At 40.3% G+C, this 20,957-nt stretch overlaps 1 protein-coding gene across 1 annotated transcript in view; it reads left to right on the forward strand.

Moving 5' to 3' along the window:
- Window positions 1-20,957, forward strand: part of LOC109084103 (1-phosphatidylinositol 4,5-bisphosphate phosphodiesterase beta-1-like) — a 77,665-nt gene that overhangs the window by 46,499 nt on the left and 10,209 nt on the right. The window contains exons 8-29 of the mRNA XM_042778188.1: window positions 2,023-2,123; window positions 2,340-2,506; window positions 3,866-4,012; window positions 5,488-5,645; window positions 6,377-6,459; window positions 6,703-6,787; window positions 7,523-7,697; window positions 8,273-8,401; window positions 8,473-8,537; window positions 11,359-11,452; window positions 11,540-11,624; window positions 11,757-11,881; window positions 12,147-12,301; window positions 13,087-13,251; window positions 13,333-13,432; window positions 13,516-13,620; window positions 13,744-13,859; window positions 15,456-15,582; window positions 15,696-15,749; window positions 17,629-17,643; window positions 19,387-19,582; window positions 19,649-19,799. Of these exons, the coding sequence (XP_042634122.1) occupies window positions 2,023-2,123; window positions 2,340-2,506; window positions 3,866-4,012; window positions 5,488-5,645; window positions 6,377-6,459; window positions 6,703-6,787; window positions 7,523-7,697; window positions 8,273-8,401; window positions 8,473-8,537; window positions 11,359-11,452; window positions 11,540-11,624; window positions 11,757-11,881; window positions 12,147-12,301; window positions 13,087-13,251; window positions 13,333-13,432; window positions 13,516-13,620; window positions 13,744-13,859; window positions 15,456-15,582; window positions 15,696-15,749; window positions 17,629-17,643; window positions 19,387-19,582; window positions 19,649-19,799 (2,598 nt within the window). The remainder of the gene's footprint in view (window positions 1-2,022; window positions 2,124-2,339; window positions 2,507-3,865; window positions 4,013-5,487; window positions 5,646-6,376; window positions 6,460-6,702; window positions 6,788-7,522; window positions 7,698-8,272; window positions 8,402-8,472; window positions 8,538-11,358; window positions 11,453-11,539; window positions 11,625-11,756; window positions 11,882-12,146; window positions 12,302-13,086; window positions 13,252-13,332; window positions 13,433-13,515; window positions 13,621-13,743; window positions 13,860-15,455; window positions 15,583-15,695; window positions 15,750-17,628; window positions 17,644-19,386; window positions 19,583-19,648; window positions 19,800-20,957) is intronic.

Genomic DNA, 20,957 nt, shown 5'->3' on the forward strand with positions numbered 1-20,957 from the left:
AAAACACTTTAGGGGCTAACAGAAACTTAACAAATATCACTCGCTTTCTGAAGACTTCGGTGGATGCAAAGCTTCGAGCTTCAAGATCTTTATTGTCAGATGTGCTAAGTACAAAGAAATTCTTACTTTGTTATCTCCTCCAGAGAAAGACGAGGTAGAAGTGGAACAGAAAATAAATTACAAAGACAAAAATCAGTCCCTCCAGGATTTCGCAGGACTTTTTTCTGATTTTGCTGCGGCTTTTCTCAAAATTTGCGGTGATATTTGCAGCATTTTTTATTGTTTTGCAGTGAAAATATACCACAGACAACATTCATATGCGCTGAAATTAACATTTGGGTAAACTAAATCAAAAAGCATTTTTAAGAAAGAATAAGAAACACTCTGAATTGGAAATAAATGAATAACATTTAAAATTATTTGATAAAGTAAAGTAAATACTCAAATAAAGTATTTTAAATGATATTAATTTATCTCAAATTCAGAGTGTTTCTTATTCTTTCTTAAAAATGCTTTTTGATTTAGTTTACCCAAATGTTAATTTTAGCGCATTAACTATCAAACATGTACTAATATGTTATTAAGCCTGCTGTTATTCATGCGTGACTCCAGCTGTAGTTAAGGATAGCTCTTCATTAATTCATGATTACTTAACAACTTTAATAATCATTAGTATTTGAGGAACTAAGTATTAATTTATTCATTAATTCATGATTATTCAGAAATATATATATATATTAACAATGGCAAAAGTATATTTACTTTATGAAGAGAACTTGTATGCTGCTTCATTCTACTGCAGTATCGATCCTAGATGTATTCTGTTGAGTAATGGATCTGAGAGGAAGTCATGGCCTAATGGTTAGAGAGATTGACTCCTAACCCTAAGGTTGTGGGTTCGAGTCTCGAGCCGGCAATACCACAACTGAGGTGTCCTTGAGCAAGGCACCAAACCCCTGGATGGGTTAAATGCAGAATTCTGAGTATGGGTCACCATACTTGGCTGTATGTCACGTCACTATCACTGTCACACACACACTAACACACACACAAACACATGAATAGATGCTGGATGTACGCTGTATCCTTGTGTTTGTGCTGCTTTGTGTAAGTGTACTGGGTATGTTCATTAGAGCACTGTTTTAAACGGGTCATCGGATGCGACATGCACTTTTAAACTGAAATGTGTGTTGGCTGTGTGTGTACACAACCACCCTATAATGATAAAAATCCACCAATAATAACCCCTTAATCTACTAAAATCTTTACCCCTTTCTCAAATCAAGCCATTGTCAGCTTCTTGTCTTTGTGACGTCACATGGACGATAGTTTGATTGACAGTAGCATTTCAGCACAGACTGGACTGGCGTCTTACCTTAAACCCGCCCTGAGTGAGCTGTCTTCAGACCACCGTTGTTTCGACACCGGAGCAGATGTAGACAAGAATGACTCCTAAGCGATTGAGGTGTTTTGTTGTTGGATGTAATAATGAAGATAGCAGTTGCCATGTCCTCCAGACATCTGAGCCGCTGAAGATGCAGTGGATTACATTTTTTTTTTTAAGGAAATGCATCCCCGATCTGCATAAATGCATCAATGTTAGCACAAATTCGCCTTTCCTAATAATAGGCTAGTTAGCAAGTTTCACGATGAATGGCACCAAAGTTTACCGTCTCTCAGAGAGCGGCTCGGAATAGAGGGGTGGGGCAAGCAGAGCATGCACAAATACGGCTTGCTCTGAAAAGAGCTATTTTCGACAGGGCAAAAAGGGTGATGTTTTACACTACCACTGAGAAATTTTAACCAAAGTATGTTATAAAGTTTTCATTAAGACCCTAAAGAATCATATCAACTTGTGGAAAGTGGGCATATGATGACACCTTTAAGCAGGTGTGATGTGGATCTGTTTGGCTTGTATTCCTGCAGTGCTGCAAGTAACTCCACTCAGTGAAAAACAAATCCAGTGTCTGTGACTATACCTAATTCAAACTGTATCTCACACTTGTTTGTCTTTTCCTACAGAATGACACCATTCCTCAAGATACATTTACACCTGACGTATACCGACAGCTCCTGAACAACATTTGTCCACGGAACGATATCGATACGATTTTCTCAGAAATGTAAGTTCCTTCTGCACTCTAATGGAAAAAATCCAACCTCACCATCTACTGACTGATCTAGTTCACACATCACATGTGTAAGTCGTTCCAGAGTTGGAGCAAGGCTTTTTATTTTTTATTTTGTGTGTGTGTGTGTGTGTGTGTGTGTGTGTGTGTGTGTGTGTGTGTGTGTGTGTGTGTGTGTGTGTGTGTGTGTGTTTCTGTACTGATGAGCAGTGGTGCTAAGATCCGGCCGTACCTCACAGTAGAGCAGATGACGGATTTCCTGAACAACAGACAGAGAGACCCTCGTCTGAATGAGATCCTATACCCGCCCCTCAAAGCCGAGCAAGTGCAGGGATTGGTGGAGAAATACGAGCCTGACACCATGCTTTCACGGAGAGGTTTGTGAATTCTCCTGTCACTCAAACAGACTCCGCCCACTGTCTGCTGTTTGATCCCTGAGAATTAAAGCTGTAATGATTCAAAATGCTCAGATGATGTTGAACTGAAGGTTTGCTGTTCAGTGAATAAGAGTTTGATGTTGTGTGATGGTCAAAACCCAAAACTTCCTCTGTCCAGTCCATCCTGAATATTTATTATTTAAACTTTATCTTTCTCTTTATTTATTCCTTCTCTTTCTAGCTTGTACTTATTTGAACAATTTAAACAATGCCTAAAAATTGGTATTACAAGCACTTCCTGTGTCTGTTTGCCTCTTTAAGAAGAATCACTTCATGTATTTCCCAATTGTAAGTCACTTTGGATAAAAGTGTCTGCAAAATAACTAAATGTAATGTAAATGTACACTGCAGAAACGACATCACAGCCATGGGCTCATTAACATATGACCCACCCACACATATTCAGTGTGAACTACAACAATCATAACAAGGCTCATTTCCATTTTATAAGGGGCAAAGAGTCCGTTTTACAGTAAAAAAGAAGATAATTAAATCAAAAAACCTTTGGCGAGATGAATATAGATGTTTTTGTTAAGAGCCATACTGTAGCAGCTCATGAGCCCTGTATCAGAGGAGGGCTCTCTACTGAGTCTAACTCACTGCAAAGAACCATCAAAGACTCTGTATGTTTAAAAGATGCTGGATTGTAGTCTTCCGTGGAGTTGCCGTCTATCCTTATGAACCTCGTCTCCTCAACTGAGCGTACTGCATTAATGAAGTCTTTCTCCATGGTGTTCCCTCACGAGGCTGGAAAGGTGAGCGCTCCGCTGAGATGAAAGTCACCCTTTGCTGCTTCATTAGAGGGAACCTGTTCAGATGTCAGAGGAAGAACTGTGTTAATTAAGCTGTGGGAGTCTACAGAGGGCATGGTGGGATTAATTAGCGTAAAGTGGCCAGAGGGATGGCGGGGATGTTACGTGCGCTAGACTCCACCTGAAAATGGACTGGAATGAGAAGCGACTGGCTGACATTCCAGCAGTTTGAGCTGTCACTTCTGCTGAACTCATGTGATGATTTCATCTTGATAAGGATATGATTGTGGCATTCTGTGGTTGCAGTTGCATTCTTTCTTAAAATAAGTATAAATAGATTAGAGGTGCTCATTCCTGTTCCTGTAGATCTACTTTACCTTTATTGATCCAAGTGTTCCTGAAGGCCTTCAGTAGCTGGTTCTGGTCCTGGCGCTAGACTTTGTGGGAAGGTAGATCTCCAGAAGCAGGACTGAGTATTTAATGAAAGGGAACCATCCACTGGTCTAAACGTGCACAGGATTGTTTATATGGTTGTTTTGTGGTGCAGGGCAGATCTCGGTGGAGGGCTTCAGCAGATATCTGAGCGGAGAAGAGAACAGTATCATCCCTCCAGAGAAGCTGGACCAGAGTGAAGACATGACGCTGCCGCTCTCGCATTACTTCATCAACTCCTCACACAACACCTACCTCACAGGTCAGCCAATCAGACGCTTTGCACAGCACCTACCTCACAGGTCAGCCAATCAGACGCTTCACACAGCACCTACCTCACTCTGTACATCAGTCCCTCACAGCCTCATTTTCATTCCTGTCAGAAATTAAATATGACACCACACTGATTCAGGTCTATCAGCTCTTAGTAGAAATGATCAGCTTTACAGCTGTTGTGTGAACAGTACAGAATATCTTATATGTATTTGGAGAGCAGAGGTGGTAAGAATGTTCTTCAATCCCAAAATGTGATTGTCATTCATGAATTCAAAGTCAGGAATATAAAATCCCTGCCACAGGCTTTACACTCTGCAGAGCGCTGTTACTGTGAGCCGTGTCACTTTGTTATGAACACAAACTGAATGTGAAACTGTCAGGGATTTTGTTTGGGGTTTTTCCGTTTCCTTCAGCCTATATGAAGAAGTGAGTTACTCGGAGAGCACAAAAGCAGATGTTTAGCATTTGAACATGAACTAATGTTTGTGGGATGCTCACAAATGTACAAATAATCCTCAGGGATGATCGTTTGTGGCCTGAACAGATGAGCAATTGTCAATGTGGTTTCAGATGCTGATGCACTAAGAATTGACAAAAACCTCCCTGCAATTTTTTGCCCTTATTTGTTTGTAGAATTATGATATTAATGTTAGTATCATTTGGGCCAATGGCTGTACTTTACTTAGACTCAGTTTCAGCTTTTCCAATCAATATACTCAATTTTACATTAAAACTAAAGATGTCTCACTAAGATCGCCGTGATTTTGCCAAGTAAGATATGATCCTGGATCAACATTATTGTCCAAAAATATAGACTTAACCCAACCCCTACCCCTAAACCTAACCCTACCCATAATTTATTCCTGAAATCAGTGGGAAATGATAGCTGATTAACAAGGCTGTAGAAGCACCTAACCCTGAAACAGATATTTCCTGAAATGAGTTATATTGAGTTATATCTCAATTCTGATTGGTTGATTGGCATGTTGTATCAGGATCAACAAGGATGTTGATCCAGGAACATGTTGTACTTGATGAAATCATGCTCACCGTCTCACTAATGCATTTTTAGGTTCATTTAGGTCTGCCAGTTATCTCAATCAGACAGGAAGCACATAATCACTCAGAAGACTGAAATATATGTGATTTCTGTAACAGAAACCATTCTCCACTTTCATTAAAGGGTTTGCATTGCATTTGCTCTCAGCTGAGGTGCATTATTATTGTAGGTGAAATGGTATAACAACTTTTACAATTTACATATAACATTATGAATGCAAAATTCAGTAAAACTTTTGACAAGGAAGTGAAACACTATATTTTAATGATCAAACGTGATCAGATCAGACAGGTGAAACACGGACAGGTTGTGCAATGCATCAGCAAAGACAGTACATTAGATACGAGTGAGAGGCTTGTCATTGAGTCTCCTCCTGATGTCCATCGTGTTATTTTCCGCAGCGGGTCAGCTAGCGGGAAACTCGTCTGTGGAGATGTACCGGCAGGTTCTGCTGTCCGGCTGTCGCTGTATAGAGCTGGACTGCTGGAAGGGCCGCACCGCCGACGAGGAGCCGTTCATCACACACGGCTTCACCATGACCTCAGAGATCTCCTTCAAGGTAAATTGAAAGTGCTCCACCGAAAATGCATTTATATCCCTTGTTAGGTGTGCACTCTGCAGTCCGAGGGATTCGAGCTGGATGAGACGGTTTTGACAGGGATGTGGAGAAACAGAGAGCCAGCGGTGAGATTTAGTAGAACATTCAGAACGCACCATAAGGAGGAACATGAAGAATTATGAGGAAATGGCATGAAGGAGGCAGAGAGAACGATTGAGACTTATTGAAAAACATATTTTAACAGATTAGAATAAGTTGTTAGGGTTAGCGCAGGTGTAGATAACGTCGGTCCTGGAGTGCCGATGTCCTGCAGAGTTTAGCTCCAACCCTGAAGAAAAGCCTCACTTGTCTGTAGCCTAGTAATCCTGAAGACCTTGATCAGCTTGTTCAGGTGTGTTTGAAGAGGGTTAGAGCTAAACTCTGCAGGACAGCGGCACTCCAGGACCGACGTGGCCTATCCCTGGGTTAGCAGATGGGGTGGTACAATTTAGTTTGTACACAATATGAATTGTGTTGATGAAGAATAGTGATCCAATGTACCAGAAAACATTTCTCTAGTGTATGAGGAGACAGACTTGATGTCTCATCATTCTCTGAGGAGGCACAAGAATGATCGAATAAACAGACAAAGCACCCATTGCACACCTAATTTGTACTATTCTTTTAAATCATGACTGTCCCTCAGTTTTGGTGTCAGTTCCATGCATGTAAACTAATGGATGACTTTTCAGGAGGTGATTGAGGCCATCGCAGAAAGCGCCTTCAAGACGTCTCCGTTCCCTGTCATCCTGTCCTTCGAGAACCATGTGGACTCGTAAGTGACAGCGCTCTTTTTCACTTGGTTTTCTTAGAGTAACATAAATGATCCAAGTATTTAGAGCTTTACTCACAGCATGTTGTTACAGTTAACATTTACTCTGTGTGTGTGTGTGTGTGTGTGTGTGTGTGTGTGTGTGTGTGTGTGTGTGTGTGTGGTGATGTTTCTCTAACATTCTGCCCAGGGTTTGTTCTAAAGCTCTAACAATAAATATTGTCTCATGCTCTTTCTGTGTCTCAGTCCCAAACAGCAGGCAAAGATGGCAGAGTATTGCAGATCAATATTTGGAGACGCATTGCTCACAGACCCACTGGAGAAATACCCCTCTATCTAAAAATCCATATATCAACACTCACTCTCTCTCTCTCTCTCTCTCTCTCTCTCTCTCTCTCTCTCTCTCTCTCTCTCACACACACACACACACAGTGACTGTGTGATCAGTCTCAGTCCTCTGTCATGTCAACGTTGACCCATCTAGCACTCAAAGTGTTGTTTCCTCGAGTCTTTCTTCTTCATGAGTGATCTGGAGTCGTATGAAGGCCAATATAATGAATATAATCCATCCATCCTCAAATTCTGTTTTAATGAGTTAATGCAATTTTCTAATAAATGTAATTAATAAAACAGAATATTTATTTTGGCCGGTTGTGGTGAAGAGATTTGAGTTTCTGTGTGTATCTGAAGATAGTTTTATGAAATTAAATGCGTTCCCAGCACCATATGGCTCTAAATAAATCACACACGTCGCATGAACTGCTGTGACCTTTTGTGGTGATTCTGGTTGTAAATGAAGATTTTTCCCTTGCTTCATTCCTTGTTTTTCCCATTTCCTCCCAGTATTTCTCTCATCATACATTAAACACAACATTCCTCACGAGTAGCTTAAAAACCCAACATTAGCACTCCAGTATTTGTGCTTTTTTTTTAAAAGCACAGAAGAGTTTTTGTTCATTTTAACCTATGAAATGATCATTTGGAGACACAGGGTTCATACGTGTCAATCACCGTCCACAGTGTCCAGTTAGCCACACATTTCTCTGGGTTTTTCTGGTGTGTGCAGTTGGAGGCCGGTGTTCCTCTGCCCAGCCCTGTGGACTTGATGGGCAAAATCCTCATCAAGAACAAGAAGAATTCCCACAAAGCTGACGGCAGCACCAAGAAGAAGCTCTTAGAACAAACGTCCAACCCCTGCAGCGACACGTCCAGTCTGTGTGAGCCCTCGTCTCCATGCGCAGGTGCGGACCACACAAAAACACCTCAGTCTGCAGTCCTCAGAGCGTCAGTTGAGCCACATTGTGAGCATGTGGTTTTGTTGTTGTTGTTGTTTTTGTTGAAGCACTGAAGTACTAATGCTTTTGACCTGCGGTGCTGTATGCACATAAACTCACAGTCATCACTGATAAGCTAATACTAAATATTGAAGAAACTTAATTTTCTGTAAAGTTGCTTTGCAATGATTTGTATTGTAAAAAGCGCTATACAAATAAACTTGAATTGAACTGAATAACATCCTCAGGACGCTTCTGATACGAGATCCTTCACGTTATGTTTAGAGATCGTCCTTTTCATCAGCTAATAAACTGCTGCAGGATCCTCATCAGCTGATGTGTTTGTGAACTGAATCAAGTTTACAGATTCTTCTCTCCTGTTGCTGCTGACGGTCAGGACGCTCTGATTGTGTCCAGTCTCTCGCTGCCCCCTGCTGACCAACCACCACAGTTACCATGGACTGTGTTTTTCCTGGTCTCTGTTGGTCAGGTCAGACACTAACCAGTCTTCAGTAATAAACCGTACATGTGTTTTGTAACAGGGTCGACACATCAGGAGATTCACATCAGCTTTCATGCAGACGGGAACGACGGAGGCGACAGAAGAATGAAGTCGATTGATAAAACGCCAGGGTCTCTGTCACACAACGCAGGTCTGGCCGATGATAAAGGTAAGTGTTTGAACGTGGAGCAGGTGACTCAGACTGGTTAGTGATGTGGGTCTGTGTCGTGTGTTGATCAGGAGAAGCGGACGCAGAGAGTGATGCAGATGAAGAGAACGATGAAAGTAAGAAGTCCATGGATGAGGTAAGTGAAGACGGAAGTGATGTTTACATGCTGTGTGTCATCTGAGCGCTCCATTGGCTCTCAGGTAATGTTTTCATGTTTTCTTCCAGCAGGAGGCACGTGAGTTATGATGTTTACAACTGTTTATTCCAACAATTTGGAACCTGAGATACAAAACTATTTGTGGTTGTCAATTTACTCCCTAATGTTCAAACCTGACTGACTCTTTTCTGTGGAACAACAAACCGAAACACTGTTTCACAGAAGAAATGAAGTCATGAAGGTTTGGTTTTCTTATACACATAGAATTACACACATATTTGTCATGTGCTGTGTGCGTCAGTTCTGTGTGGGGTAGAATTGTTGCATTATTCGAAATAAATAGAATGAGATCCACAAATCTCAGCATTTCACAAACATTAATTAAATTCACAAATAAATAAAATGAGATTTGCAATTAAAAACATATTTACAAATTTATTTTAGTCACAAACACAACTTTGCCTGCCATTCATTTGTGAATCACGTCCTGTACATTTGTAGATGCAGCGAGCAGAGACACGGAGTAAGAGTGTGTGTGTGTGTGAGTGTGTGTGTGTGTGTGTGTGTGTGTGTGTGTGTGTGTGTGTGTGAGTGTATGAGTGTGAGTGAGTGTGTGTGTATATGAGTGTGTGTGAGTGTGTGTGTGTGAGTGTGTGTGTGTGTGTGTGTGTGTGTGAGAGTGTGTCTGTGTGTGTGTGTGTGTGTGTGTGTGTGTGTGTGTGTGTGTGTGTGTGTGTGTGTGTGAGTGTGTGTGTGTGTGTGTGTGTGTGTGTGTGTGTGTGTGTGTGTGTGTGTGTGTGTGTGTGTGTGCGTGTGTGCGTGAGTGTGTGTGTGTGTGTGTATGAGTGTGTGTGTGTGAGTGTGTGTGTGAGTGAGTGTGTGTGTGATTTTTTTTTTTTTTTGTGTGTGTATATGAGTGTGTGTGTGTTAGTGCGTGAGTGTGTGTATATGTGTATATTCTTTGTGAGTGAGTGTGAGTATGTGAGTGTGTGTGTGTGTGTGTGTGAGTGTGTGTGTGTGAGTGTGTGTGTGTGTGTGTGTGTGTGTGTGTGTGTATGAGTGTGTGTGAGTGTGTGTGTGTGAGTACAGTGCCATCTAGAGGTCTTTCTGTGCAGCACAGCATCAGATCTCAGTAAATACTCTCCATTCACAGTAGATTGCGGGGTTAATCTCACAGTTTGGTTCCATACGAGATATTGAATTCATGATTTGTTGTTCTCACAATGATTTAAATAAATCCAGAATTTAAATTAAAAAATTTCCTTTAGTCAAGTCAAGTCAGATCACCTTTATTGCTGTAGTGCTTTATACAGTACAGATTGTGTCAAAGCAGCTTTACAGAGTCAAACAGGAAAAAGGTGTGTCGATAATGCAAGCCAGTTTATCACTGATTCATAATTCTGCTTAGCTGAAAATACAAAATTTATATTAGACATATGCATTTAATGACAGTGCTTGCTTATCCAGTAAAATATTGCAGAATTTATTAAACACTGTTATACACTGTAAACTAGTGCTGTCACGGTACCACAACTTCAGTATTGGGTCCCCACACCAGTGAACATCCACGGTTCTCTGTACCGATTTCAGTACCAATGCAAAACACAAAAACATGCTAATTATAAAATTTGACTATAATTTAATTTAATCAAAACTGTGTATATATTTAATTTTAAAGGGATTTTGAATTAAAAACAAAATAAAAACAAAAAATATATAAAAAAAAAAAAAAAAAATTTAAAATAAAAAAAAAAATTGTACATTCTCTAACATGTATATTTTAGATTAACAATTCATTAAAAAGCCTCTGGTGTGTAAAAATAGTAATATCATCATGTCATCCAGTTAGTTTACCCTAATAAAAGTTATAGGAGCATTAAATAGTTAACAAAGAATCTTAATTCTAATGCTCATTATATCAGCGTTAGCCGCGCTTATGCTAACGATTAACTACTCTAATAACAGCGTTCATTTCAATCCGACATTCAAATAAAAATATTTCATAGTATTCATAACAGAAGCGGTGTTTCCCACAGCAGTATATGCAGATCCATTCTCTGCCAGCAGGAGGCGCTGTAGAGCAGAGAGAGGTTTCCCCGGTAACGGCTGTAATCAGATAAACACTGCTCAGGCATTACAGGCAAGATGACATCCATCATGTTCTGAAGACAGTCGGTTTTCTTCAGAAATACAGTGATATAAAACACCCGCTCCGGGTTTAGACTCTGACACGTGCAGTGCTCATGTTTATTCAGCAAAGTCAACGCCTTATGGAAAATCTGTTTGTTGCGGTCAGTTTTGATATTTCCCAGTGTATGAGAAACACTGTGAAACTCACCTGATTGAACTCTTTCATTTGATCCGGGTGTCTGTCTTTAAAGTGTTTTGTTAGTTTGGTGTGTTTCCTCCATTTGAGGTCGTCTCATCTCAGTGCTTTTATGAAGAGAACGCATCTGCGCACCTTTCGGATAGCACACCAAGAACCGGGCTGACCGGGCACTCGGTACCACGGTACTTTTAGTACGGACTTGGTACCGAAGTACCGGGTCTTTTGACAACACTGCTGTAAACTGTGATTTTCTCTTGGGTTCACCTCCAGTGTTTTCCTGCATTACATGCACTGATGTGACCTCAGCATTATATCATAACTCCGGCACATCAGACGGCCGACGCCAATTTCATTGCTCAGTGTTGACATTTTTTGCCGGTCAGGATTGAGGACATTTTCATTTTGAAAGGTTACTCCTGGAACAGTTTGAGTGTGAGTCTGGATCTGTACACGTGTCTCTGCTGTCTGTAGGGGACGGTAAATGAAGCCTTCGCCACAGAGGAGATGTCCAACTTAGTCAACTACGTTCAGCCTGTTAAATTCAACTCCTTCGAGACATGCAAAAGTAAGTCAGTCTGTTCTTGAGATGTGTTTGAGGCAGCAGAGAGCAGCTGCCCTGTGAGATCCCTGTTTTCTTATTCGTTTCTCACAGAAATCGATCGAAGTTATGAAATGTCATCGTTTGTGGAGACCAAAGCGCTGGAGCTGCTCAAAGAGTCGCCGGTGGAGTTCGTCGAGTATCTTTTGTGTTTATTGCACTTTTGCAGGTGGAAGATTCTTTCAAATGAAGTGAAATATGTTCAACTAAAGGTTTAAAATCGAGAAGCTCTTTTCATCATCTGTTAGAGAAACTTAACTCCTTCACGCAGGTATAATAAACTGCAGCTGAGCAGAATCTATCCCAAAGGAACTCGAGTCGACTCCTCCAACTACATGCCTCAAGTCTTCTGGAACGCCGGGTGTCAGCTGGTCGCTCTGAACTTCCAGACCATAGGTACCTTGAGCTCGCGTCTGCGCTCCGTTCAGCACAAAGCCTTTCTGTCTGTAGGCAGCACATGCAGAGAGAGAGAGACTGTTCTCCACACTCACAAGTCAAAGCCACTTTAGACTATGTGTAATGTGAATCTTTTCTTCAGATGGGTGTTGCTCATAGAAATGCCCTTTTCTCTTCTGTAAAGTGACGTCCCAGTTGTTGAATGGTTTGGTTATGGATTAGCACTAATGTGCTTGATTTCCATCTGTGTGTGATTGATTGGCAGATCTGCCCATGCAGCTGAATCTGGGCATATTTGAGTACAACGGGAAATGCGGCTACAGACTGAAGCCAGAGTTCATGAGACGGACGGACAAACAGTTTGACCCGTTCACTCAGAATACAGTCGACGGGATCGTAGCGCACACGCTGTCTGTGAAGGTGAGCGGTGGGCTCAGATCCGCAGCTGTCCCAATGTCTATAACAATACGTTATATCTGCAAAAGGAGACGATGTGCAGTATGTGTATCAAAAATGGATCAGGATATCATATATAGAGCTTTAATCAGTGAAAGTTTGAAGACCATTTTGTTTTCAGTCATTGCTAGAGAAAATTCTATAACGTCATTAAACAATATATACCTCTGTTTGCACTTTCAGAAATGGTGCTTTTGGTTTTACAAGGAAAGAAAAAGGAGCTGTTTCACATTTGAGAAAAAAAAAAAACATCCCATTAAACTACTTAATTGTTCAAAATAATAAAGCTCGTTTGGTTATTTCTAGCTATTTGAATCTGTTTATGCATCTGTGAGCCACAACTTTACTCCTGTACAAATTAACAAGAGCAGATCAGCGAGATCATTCTGATGACCCTTAAAATCTGAGCTGTGACTTTCCTGTTAGCAAACATACAGCTATGGTTTGTTTTGAGCATCACGTTGATAATGAAACCATTTCAGAACAGTGTTTTCTGTTATGGTGCACGTGTGTGTCATTCAGACTGACCAGCATCTCACGTCTTTATGAAGGTGTGGATGTACTAGAAAATCTGCTTGAGATTGATTGAGTCCTGCACATCATAAAGTGTCAAAAACATTGTCAAACGTGTCAAAATTACATTAACACATGCATATATTTTTGTATCTGTTTCTATGCACTAGTCAGTATCTGGGAGCTTCTGCAGTTCATACAGAGTTGAATAAGACTTCTGTGTCTTTCTTTCTCAGATCATATCTGGTCAGTTTCTGTCCGATAAGAGAATCGGTGTTTACGTGGAGGTGGAAATGTTCGGCCTGCCGGTGGACACCAAACGGAAAGCGTTTAAGACCAAGACGTCTCAATGCAATGCCGTCAATCCGGTGTGGGATGAAGATCCAGTGGTCTTCAAAAGAGTACGTCTGCAGTGACGAGCACTGAACCCTCAGCCAGATTCTCCATCAGAAGCTCTGATTTTGATGAGCCGTGTGTTTCAGGTGGTTCTTCCCACGCTGGCGTCATTGAGGATAGCCGTGTACGAAGACAACGGGAAGTTTATCGGCCATCGCATCATCCCAGTATGTGCCATCCGACCCGGCAAGTATCCGCTTGATTTCTCTCGCTGTGAAAGTGCACAAGCACAGATCACGGTCATTAGAGCGCGCCTCTCTCTGCTGCAGGATATCATTACATCAGTCTGAGGAATGAGAAGAACCAGACGCTGACGGTTCCGTCCATCTTCATCTACACCGAGGTCAAGGACTACGTCCCAGACACCTTTGCAGGTACAAGAGCCAAATAAATCGGACAGTGTCAGTTGCTCAGTTTTGTTAAAACTCTGAAAGAGCTTCAGCGTGTGTTCTGGAGTTTTGATGTGTGCTGTAACATCTGTTGTGTTTGTGTGTGAGATGTGATCGAGGCCCTGTCCAATCCCATCCTGTACGTCAGTCTGATGGAGCAGAGAGCCAATCAGCTGGCGGCTCTGACACAAGAGGAGGGAGCGCAGGAGGCCGACGGAGAAGAGGTGAGTGAGTTAATACGGCTCGATTACTGCTGGCCTGACAAACACTGTGATACACAGCAGCTCTGTATGTGCTGAAGATGCTCTGTGTCAGTGCAACCAAAGCCCTGTTCAGACGGTAATTGTTCCTCATGTGGACGTCTGAAAAAATAACCTCAGCCTCAGCTATAAAACTCATGGATTCAGATGGCGATTTATTCACAGTGGAGAAGCGAGTTCTGTGATCCTGAGTTTACAAGAAGAAATCGATTCAAAAAGTAATGTTTAAGTCATTTTTGATCACTGCTGAACACCGTATGAAAACTGTTCCACTTCGCTGTAATTTGCATGCATATTGATTACTGAAAAGAAAAATTGCTGTCAAAGATGAATGATCCTCTTGTGTTTATGATTAGCCGGACATCACTAATAGCAGCTGTTAACTCAATACATGGGTTGACTAGTCCTCTGAGCATTACATTAGTGACTGGTAGTGAGGGTCTGATCACTAACCCTGCTTGCCCTTTTGATGTATGTGTGTGTGTTAGTGTGTGTGTGTGTGTGTTAGTGTGTGTGTGTCGTTCAGTTGGGGGGGTGGGGGGTTGTCAGGCGTGTCTGTGTCTCTGAACTCTCTCAGGATGTCTCTTAATTCATTTAGTGCAGGGTTCCTCAAATCTTGTCCTGGAGGGTCAATGCGCTGCAGATTTTGGCTCCAAACGTGATCAAACTCACCGACCTGTGATTTTTCTAATGATCCCGAAGACAATGATTAGCTTGCTCAGGTGTGTTTGATTAGGGTTACAGCTAAACTCTGCAGGAGAGTGGATCTCTTGGGCCAGATTTGAGGATCCCTGATTTAGTGCCTCTCAACATGTTTGTCCAAGTTAATATCTGAAGGCTTCGCATGAAGACGCAGACATATCTGGTACTTCAGCTGTAAAGGCAAAGCTTTTTTACTTCACAGAAACTAGGAATGGCAATATATAAAAACAATAAATAACTGAAACGAAAAGATGTGTATTCTTTAATTTAAGAAGTTTCACAGGATCACAAATTTCTGGATGAGGTTTATCTGAACAAGATAAAACCCAATGAAAGTTTGACGAAAATCTTCTTATTGAAAAGTCAATGAACTTTTCAGCTCTGTGAGAATGCTGGTTCTTCAATGCAAATGTCAGTCGAGAACGGATTAAATTAAGAAATATAATGTCCGTTTACGTCCTGATTTTAGTTTGTAGTATCTCTCTCTCTCTCACTCGCTCAACCCGTCGAGCTGAAGCCACATGATCCACTGGCAACTGTTTGTGCAGCAGTCTGCTTGTGAGCTGGCAGGTGCAAACTAGTCTTTGAGCAGTTGACTAGTACAGTATTAGTTTAGTCATGCTGAGAGTGGGCTATCAGCAGTATGTCTACACTCTGGCCAGACGTGCAGGTATGGTGTTGTTGATCATTATGTCGTCGTTTCACACGTGTGATGCAGAATAAACTGGTTAAAGCTTCGTTTAGAGACCTCATCTTTTCCGTGAGCTGTTCTTAGTAACGGTCCAGGTCAGGATGCACGTTCACCTGAAGATCTTTTATCTCTATATGTGTGTTTTTGGTCTGCTTGTGTTGGTGCAGGTCAATGGCAGTGGAGATGCTGTGTCAGAGGTCAAGACTGACCCTAAACCCACTGCAGAGAACGGGCTGAACCAAGACAGCATCTCGCCCAAATCATCTGTGGTCAGTCACCAGACGTCCTCCTCAGGTGTGTGACGCATGTCCAGCGGCTGCACTTTAATGCTGCGCTCACGTGTAGAATCAGGACGCCATCATCTGTGTGTGTGTGTGTGTGTGTGTGTGTGTGTGTGTGTGTTTCAGGGTCGGTCAAACCTGCTGTGAAGTCTGAGGATGTTGTCCAGAGTGTTTTAACAGGTATGTGTCTGAGGTTCACATTAGGGCTGGGCCAGGGGCGTAGCCATCATTTCAGAAGTCAGGGGGACAGAAATGTTTTATATATATATTACAGTATAACATTTCTGTAATCTTTATACCAGTCAACAGTTTTTGAACAGTAAGATTTTTAATATTTTATAAAGAAGTCCCTTCTGCTCTCCCAGCCTGCATTTATTTGGTCCAAAGTACAGCAAAAGTAGTAATGTTTTGAAATATTTTTACTATTTAAAATAACTGCTTTCTATTTGAATATATTTCAAAAGTGTAATGTATTTCTGTGATGTGCAGCTGTATTTTCAGCATCATTACTCCAGTCTCCAGTGTCACATGATCTTCAGAAATCATAATAATATGATGATATTCTGCTCAAGAAAAAGTTGAGTACATTTTTTTTCATGATTCTTTGATGAATAGAAAGATCCGAAGAGCAGCATTTATGTGAAATAAAAAGCTTTTGTAACAATACATTATAACATTCAAAAGCTCAGAGTCAATATAGTTTTATTTTTCAGAAAATAAATTATAAAAATTAATACTTTTATTTAGCAAGCATGTTTTAAATTGATCAAAAGTGACAAAAAATACATATATAATAAAACAAAACATAACTACTTCAGAAATTTCTTCTGAACTTTCTATTCATCAAAGAAACGTGAAAAAATTCTACTCAGATGTTTTCAACATCATCATAATAATAAATGTTTCTGAGCAGCAAATCAGAATATCAGCGTGATTTCTGAAGGATTGTGTGACTGGAGTAATGATGCTGAAATCACAATAAATTACATTTCAAAATATATTCAAATAGAAAACTCTTTTTTTAAATACTAAAAATATTTCAAAATGTTACTGTTTTGCTGTACTTTGGCGTCCTTGGTGAACAGAAGAGACTTCTTTAAAAAACATTAACAATTTTACTGTTCAAAAACTTTAGACTGGTAGTGTATAGGCAACTTTATTATTTTCTCTAATTTCTAGCTTTTTATTGGCTTAGAAATCAGATAACTGCTGGACAATAATCAATAATAATGATTTGTTAATGTTTATATACTACAAACACTTTTTAATCACATAATAAGGAAGAATAGTTTCTATACTGTAATAAATGCTATATTAATTAGCACTGCATTGTTCATATACTTTATTTATTACCTGGAGATGACTTGAAAAACACAAATAAAACATATATTGTCGCAATCGTATGTTTAATGTCTTCATGTTTCCAAACGTTTCCGTTTTTCTTTGAAAACAATGGTTTATCCTGTCTCTTTGGTCTAAATCTATATTTATTCACACCAGCTCTTGAAAACCTCTATGTGAAAACACTTATCTGAAAAAGTGTGGGACGAATTTATGTGATATCAAAAGTGGGGGGGCACGTCCCCGGCGTAATCTATGCTCCTGGGCTGGGCGATATGTCAAAAATATCTTATCGATAATCGCCTTTAAAAATATCGTTACATCCGATAATATTGTCTACCGAAGTCCCCCTCCACCTCGCCCCCCCAAACAACCCCCCCCGCTATACTGGAGACACTAACACACACCAGGTTCAGTTTGGTCTTAACTATTGCCACAAAGTTTGGTTTTACTTTTCTTAGTTTGTGCTTAAACTAACAGAAAACATTAGCCTTGCTTTTATTTTTGTGTTGCTAATAATTTCCCCTCTGTTCTTATCAAATTTGTGTTTGAAATGAATTGTAATAAAATAATAGAACTCAATTTTAAGTTCATCATGTTGAAGTTGGACATTCTGGCGGTGATTGTAATAATGATGAATGCATGTTGATGTCATAAAATAATGTCTTGAATAAAATATAGATGTTTCTCTTTCTTTTTGGCATTATCGCCTGTGTAGACACATTTCATGATGGTAAGTTTAATTTCCTTAATTATAACTATTGCAGCGTTGTTTTTAAACTTGTAGTCAAGTTATAACGTTTGTAGTTCAATTATAACGTATTTGATATTTATCATGTATGACTAAAATCATGCAGTGATTAAAAACGAATTCTGAGCAAAAACATTGTTTTTTTTTTCCCCTTTCTGGTAGTCTACTAGTTCGGAGGTGTTTTTTGGCCCGTTTTTAATGAAATAAAAATAACTGCTTTATTTATTTAGAAGCAGGGTAATTAAAATTTCATTTTTGCACACCAAAATATAAAATTCATATTTAATTAAACAAAAGCACAATCCCCAAAATATAATATTCAGCGTTGGGCTGTGCGTGTTGAGGGGCGAGCTTCGAAGCGTTATAGTTTTGTTGCAAATGAATGAAGAATTTATAGTGCTATATCTCAGCTTAATTAAACATAATTATATTGTATACATGGTTTAAAAAAAAATCTGTAAAAAATATTGCACTGAAATGTGCGCTAAAGGGATTTGCGTATTTTAATTATACCTGTCATGCTTGTGGTTTTTCATCATTATACAGTCTGGTATTTTTTCTGTTTATTAAACTGCAGATCATATCCTAAATAAGGATAAATTATATTGTAATACATCTCCAGAATATTCGCATACACAGATGCACATTACAGTAGTCAGCGCCGAGCAAATCAAATCTAAACTGAGGTTACAAAAGTGTTCAGTCAAGATTCATTTATTTTGTTCTTTAACATTATAATGACTGGCCACCATTGTTTTCTTTCTCAACTCTTTATGTTTAAGTCATAACCGATTGTATTTATGGGATATTTTTATATAATTCTGTGTGTATTTGTTCATTCAAATGTGTAAGAATGTGAGAAAGAGCTCAGTCCAGTGTTCCTGTGTGAGGCGGCTTTTGTGCCTGTGCTTTGTGAATGTGTGTGTGTGTGTGTGTGTGTGTGTGTGTGTGTGTGTGTGTGTGTGTGTGTGTTCCACAACACAGAAAACAGAATCTAAATGTAATTTTATAAGAAGTAATTTGATTCCTGATCTTATGCATCTGATCTGATTTCCGAAATTGGAATAGCTTTTCGATTCCCAACCCTTCTACTAAATTATTTCATTCAATCATTCAAAAAAACCACTATGTTTACCATTTGGGCTATGTCAAATATTTTTTGCAACTTACTAGGTATATCATTTGACTTTTTTTTTCTGATAATGTCGATAATTGTCTGTTACCTGACTGTTGACATCGACATCTCCACACTTACGAGACATCATCGATATACGATAATATCGTCACATCGCCCAGCCCTAGTTCACATCCGTCTCTGATGATCTGATCTCAGCTGTGACCGCTTGTGTTCGGGTGATCGGATCACCGAGACGGATGTTAATCAGGTGGAAACGATGATGTGAGCGCCTCAAATACACCAGAAGAGCCCTTTAATGTAGGAGGTTAAGTCAAGTCATATTTATTTCTGATGTGATTTATACAATACAGATTGCTTCACAACACCTTCACAGAAGTAAACAGTGTTAATGTTGCAAAATTCATCAGTTCATGCAAAGCAGCTCTGCAGAAGACAAGAGTGTGATTATTCAGATCAGTTCAGTTCAATAACAGTGTCAGTGTTGCAAAGTTAATCAATTACGAATCAAGCTATAAAGTTTTACTCCAGGATCTCATGATAACACTTGTGTGTGTGTGTGTGTGTGTGTGTGTGTGTGTGTGTGTCAGAGGTGGACGCTCAGACTGTAGATGAACTGAAACAGCTGAAGGCTTATTTGCGGGAGCAGAAGAGGCAGTACAAAGAACTAAAGGAGCTCATGAGGAAACACAACAAGAAAACCAGCGAGCTGATCAACGAGCACGCGTCCAAACAGAAGCAGCTGCGCAGCGACTTCCTCCGGCGCAGGTCTGCGCTGCAGAAGAGGTGAGTTTCTCTGAGACCGGCCTGCCATCTGCCCGGATCCCGTCGTCTTGCGCTGTGTTCCCGCAGGTGTGTGTCGGATCAGGATCAGGATCTGCTGGAGCAGGAGAGATGTGAGAAACTGAGTGAACTGAAGGAGCAGCAGCAGCAGCAGCTCCTCATGCTCAGACAGGAGCAGTTCTACAGCGAGAAGTACCTCAAACGAGAGCACGTCAAACTGGTGATTACTCCCTGTGTGTCACGCTGATGCTGATCATGCCATAATCACTGTGAAACAAAGGGAACCTGTGCAAATCCCATACACATGCTACATAGCTTTACTGGGATTCGTTTTGTTACTAAATTACTACTGCTACTTTTTACAGTAGTAAATTGTCATTTGTGATATTTTAGCTACACATTCTTATTTCATGAACATCTTAAGTCTTCCTGAACATTTGTCTGAAAGAACCGGTTCATAAGAATCATTTTTTCAGTTGTTTGAAGTGAACATGCAGGCTACAAGTCAGTAGAATGAGTTACATGTGCTTCAACCACCTTAATCACATTATAAGGGCTTATAAATAATACAGAATGTGTTTGTGTGTTTGTGTGTGTGTGTGTGTGTGTGTGTGTGTGTGTGTGTGTGAGGAACAGACACCGCACACACAACACCCGTCGTAACTGCCGCTGTAAATGTAGAGATTTTTCAGACATGATTTTACGCACAGCACTCTTTGTTATGTGTTTGATAACATCTATCAAAGTAGCCTTTAAGTAGCCGATACGAAGCGGTAAAATTTACAAGCACCGCCGGCAAAGTCCTGGATTTAACCCCTGAACATCTACCGTCGGCCTGTAACATTCCATCTACAGAGTTCACGGATTATGAACGATTGCTAACAGAAAACGAATGGATAAATTTCCAGTATCACGAAAGACAATTTAGGAAAGGCCTGGATACAAAACAATTACAAGAAAAACAAAACTTTGTACTCACTGGAGGTTTCAGGAAGTGAAGGTTGTTTACAGTTCTTAATGGGGCCTTCTGGAATATTTTCCATAAAACGTACAGATGGAACACAATTGGGACTACCGTTACTCAAGTATGTAGTGCGGATTTTAAGGACTTTGCCACTGGATGATGTGCGATCCAAATCAAACCCTGTTGCAAACCCGGTACCTGCGGGAGGTGACACGACCAGCGATTGCCTCTGCCACAAGACAGCATCAGAGAAACCCTCAAAAGGTAGGCAAAAACAAACTAACGATTGACATTATCCTAAATGACTGCATGTTTCCCACGCCACCACTTGATCTTGATAACACTGAGCAAGTGTATAATTATCGGAATAAATGCCAGTCCGATCCAACTACTATCACGCTTGAATTACCCCCG

The sequence above is a fragment of the Cyprinus carpio genome, chromosome A20, assembly GCF_018340385.1.
Source record: "Cyprinus carpio isolate SPL01 chromosome A20, ASM1834038v1, whole genome shotgun sequence".
In the NCBI taxonomy this organism is placed as follows: Eukaryota; Metazoa; Chordata; class Actinopteri; order Cypriniformes; family Cyprinidae; genus Cyprinus; species Cyprinus carpio.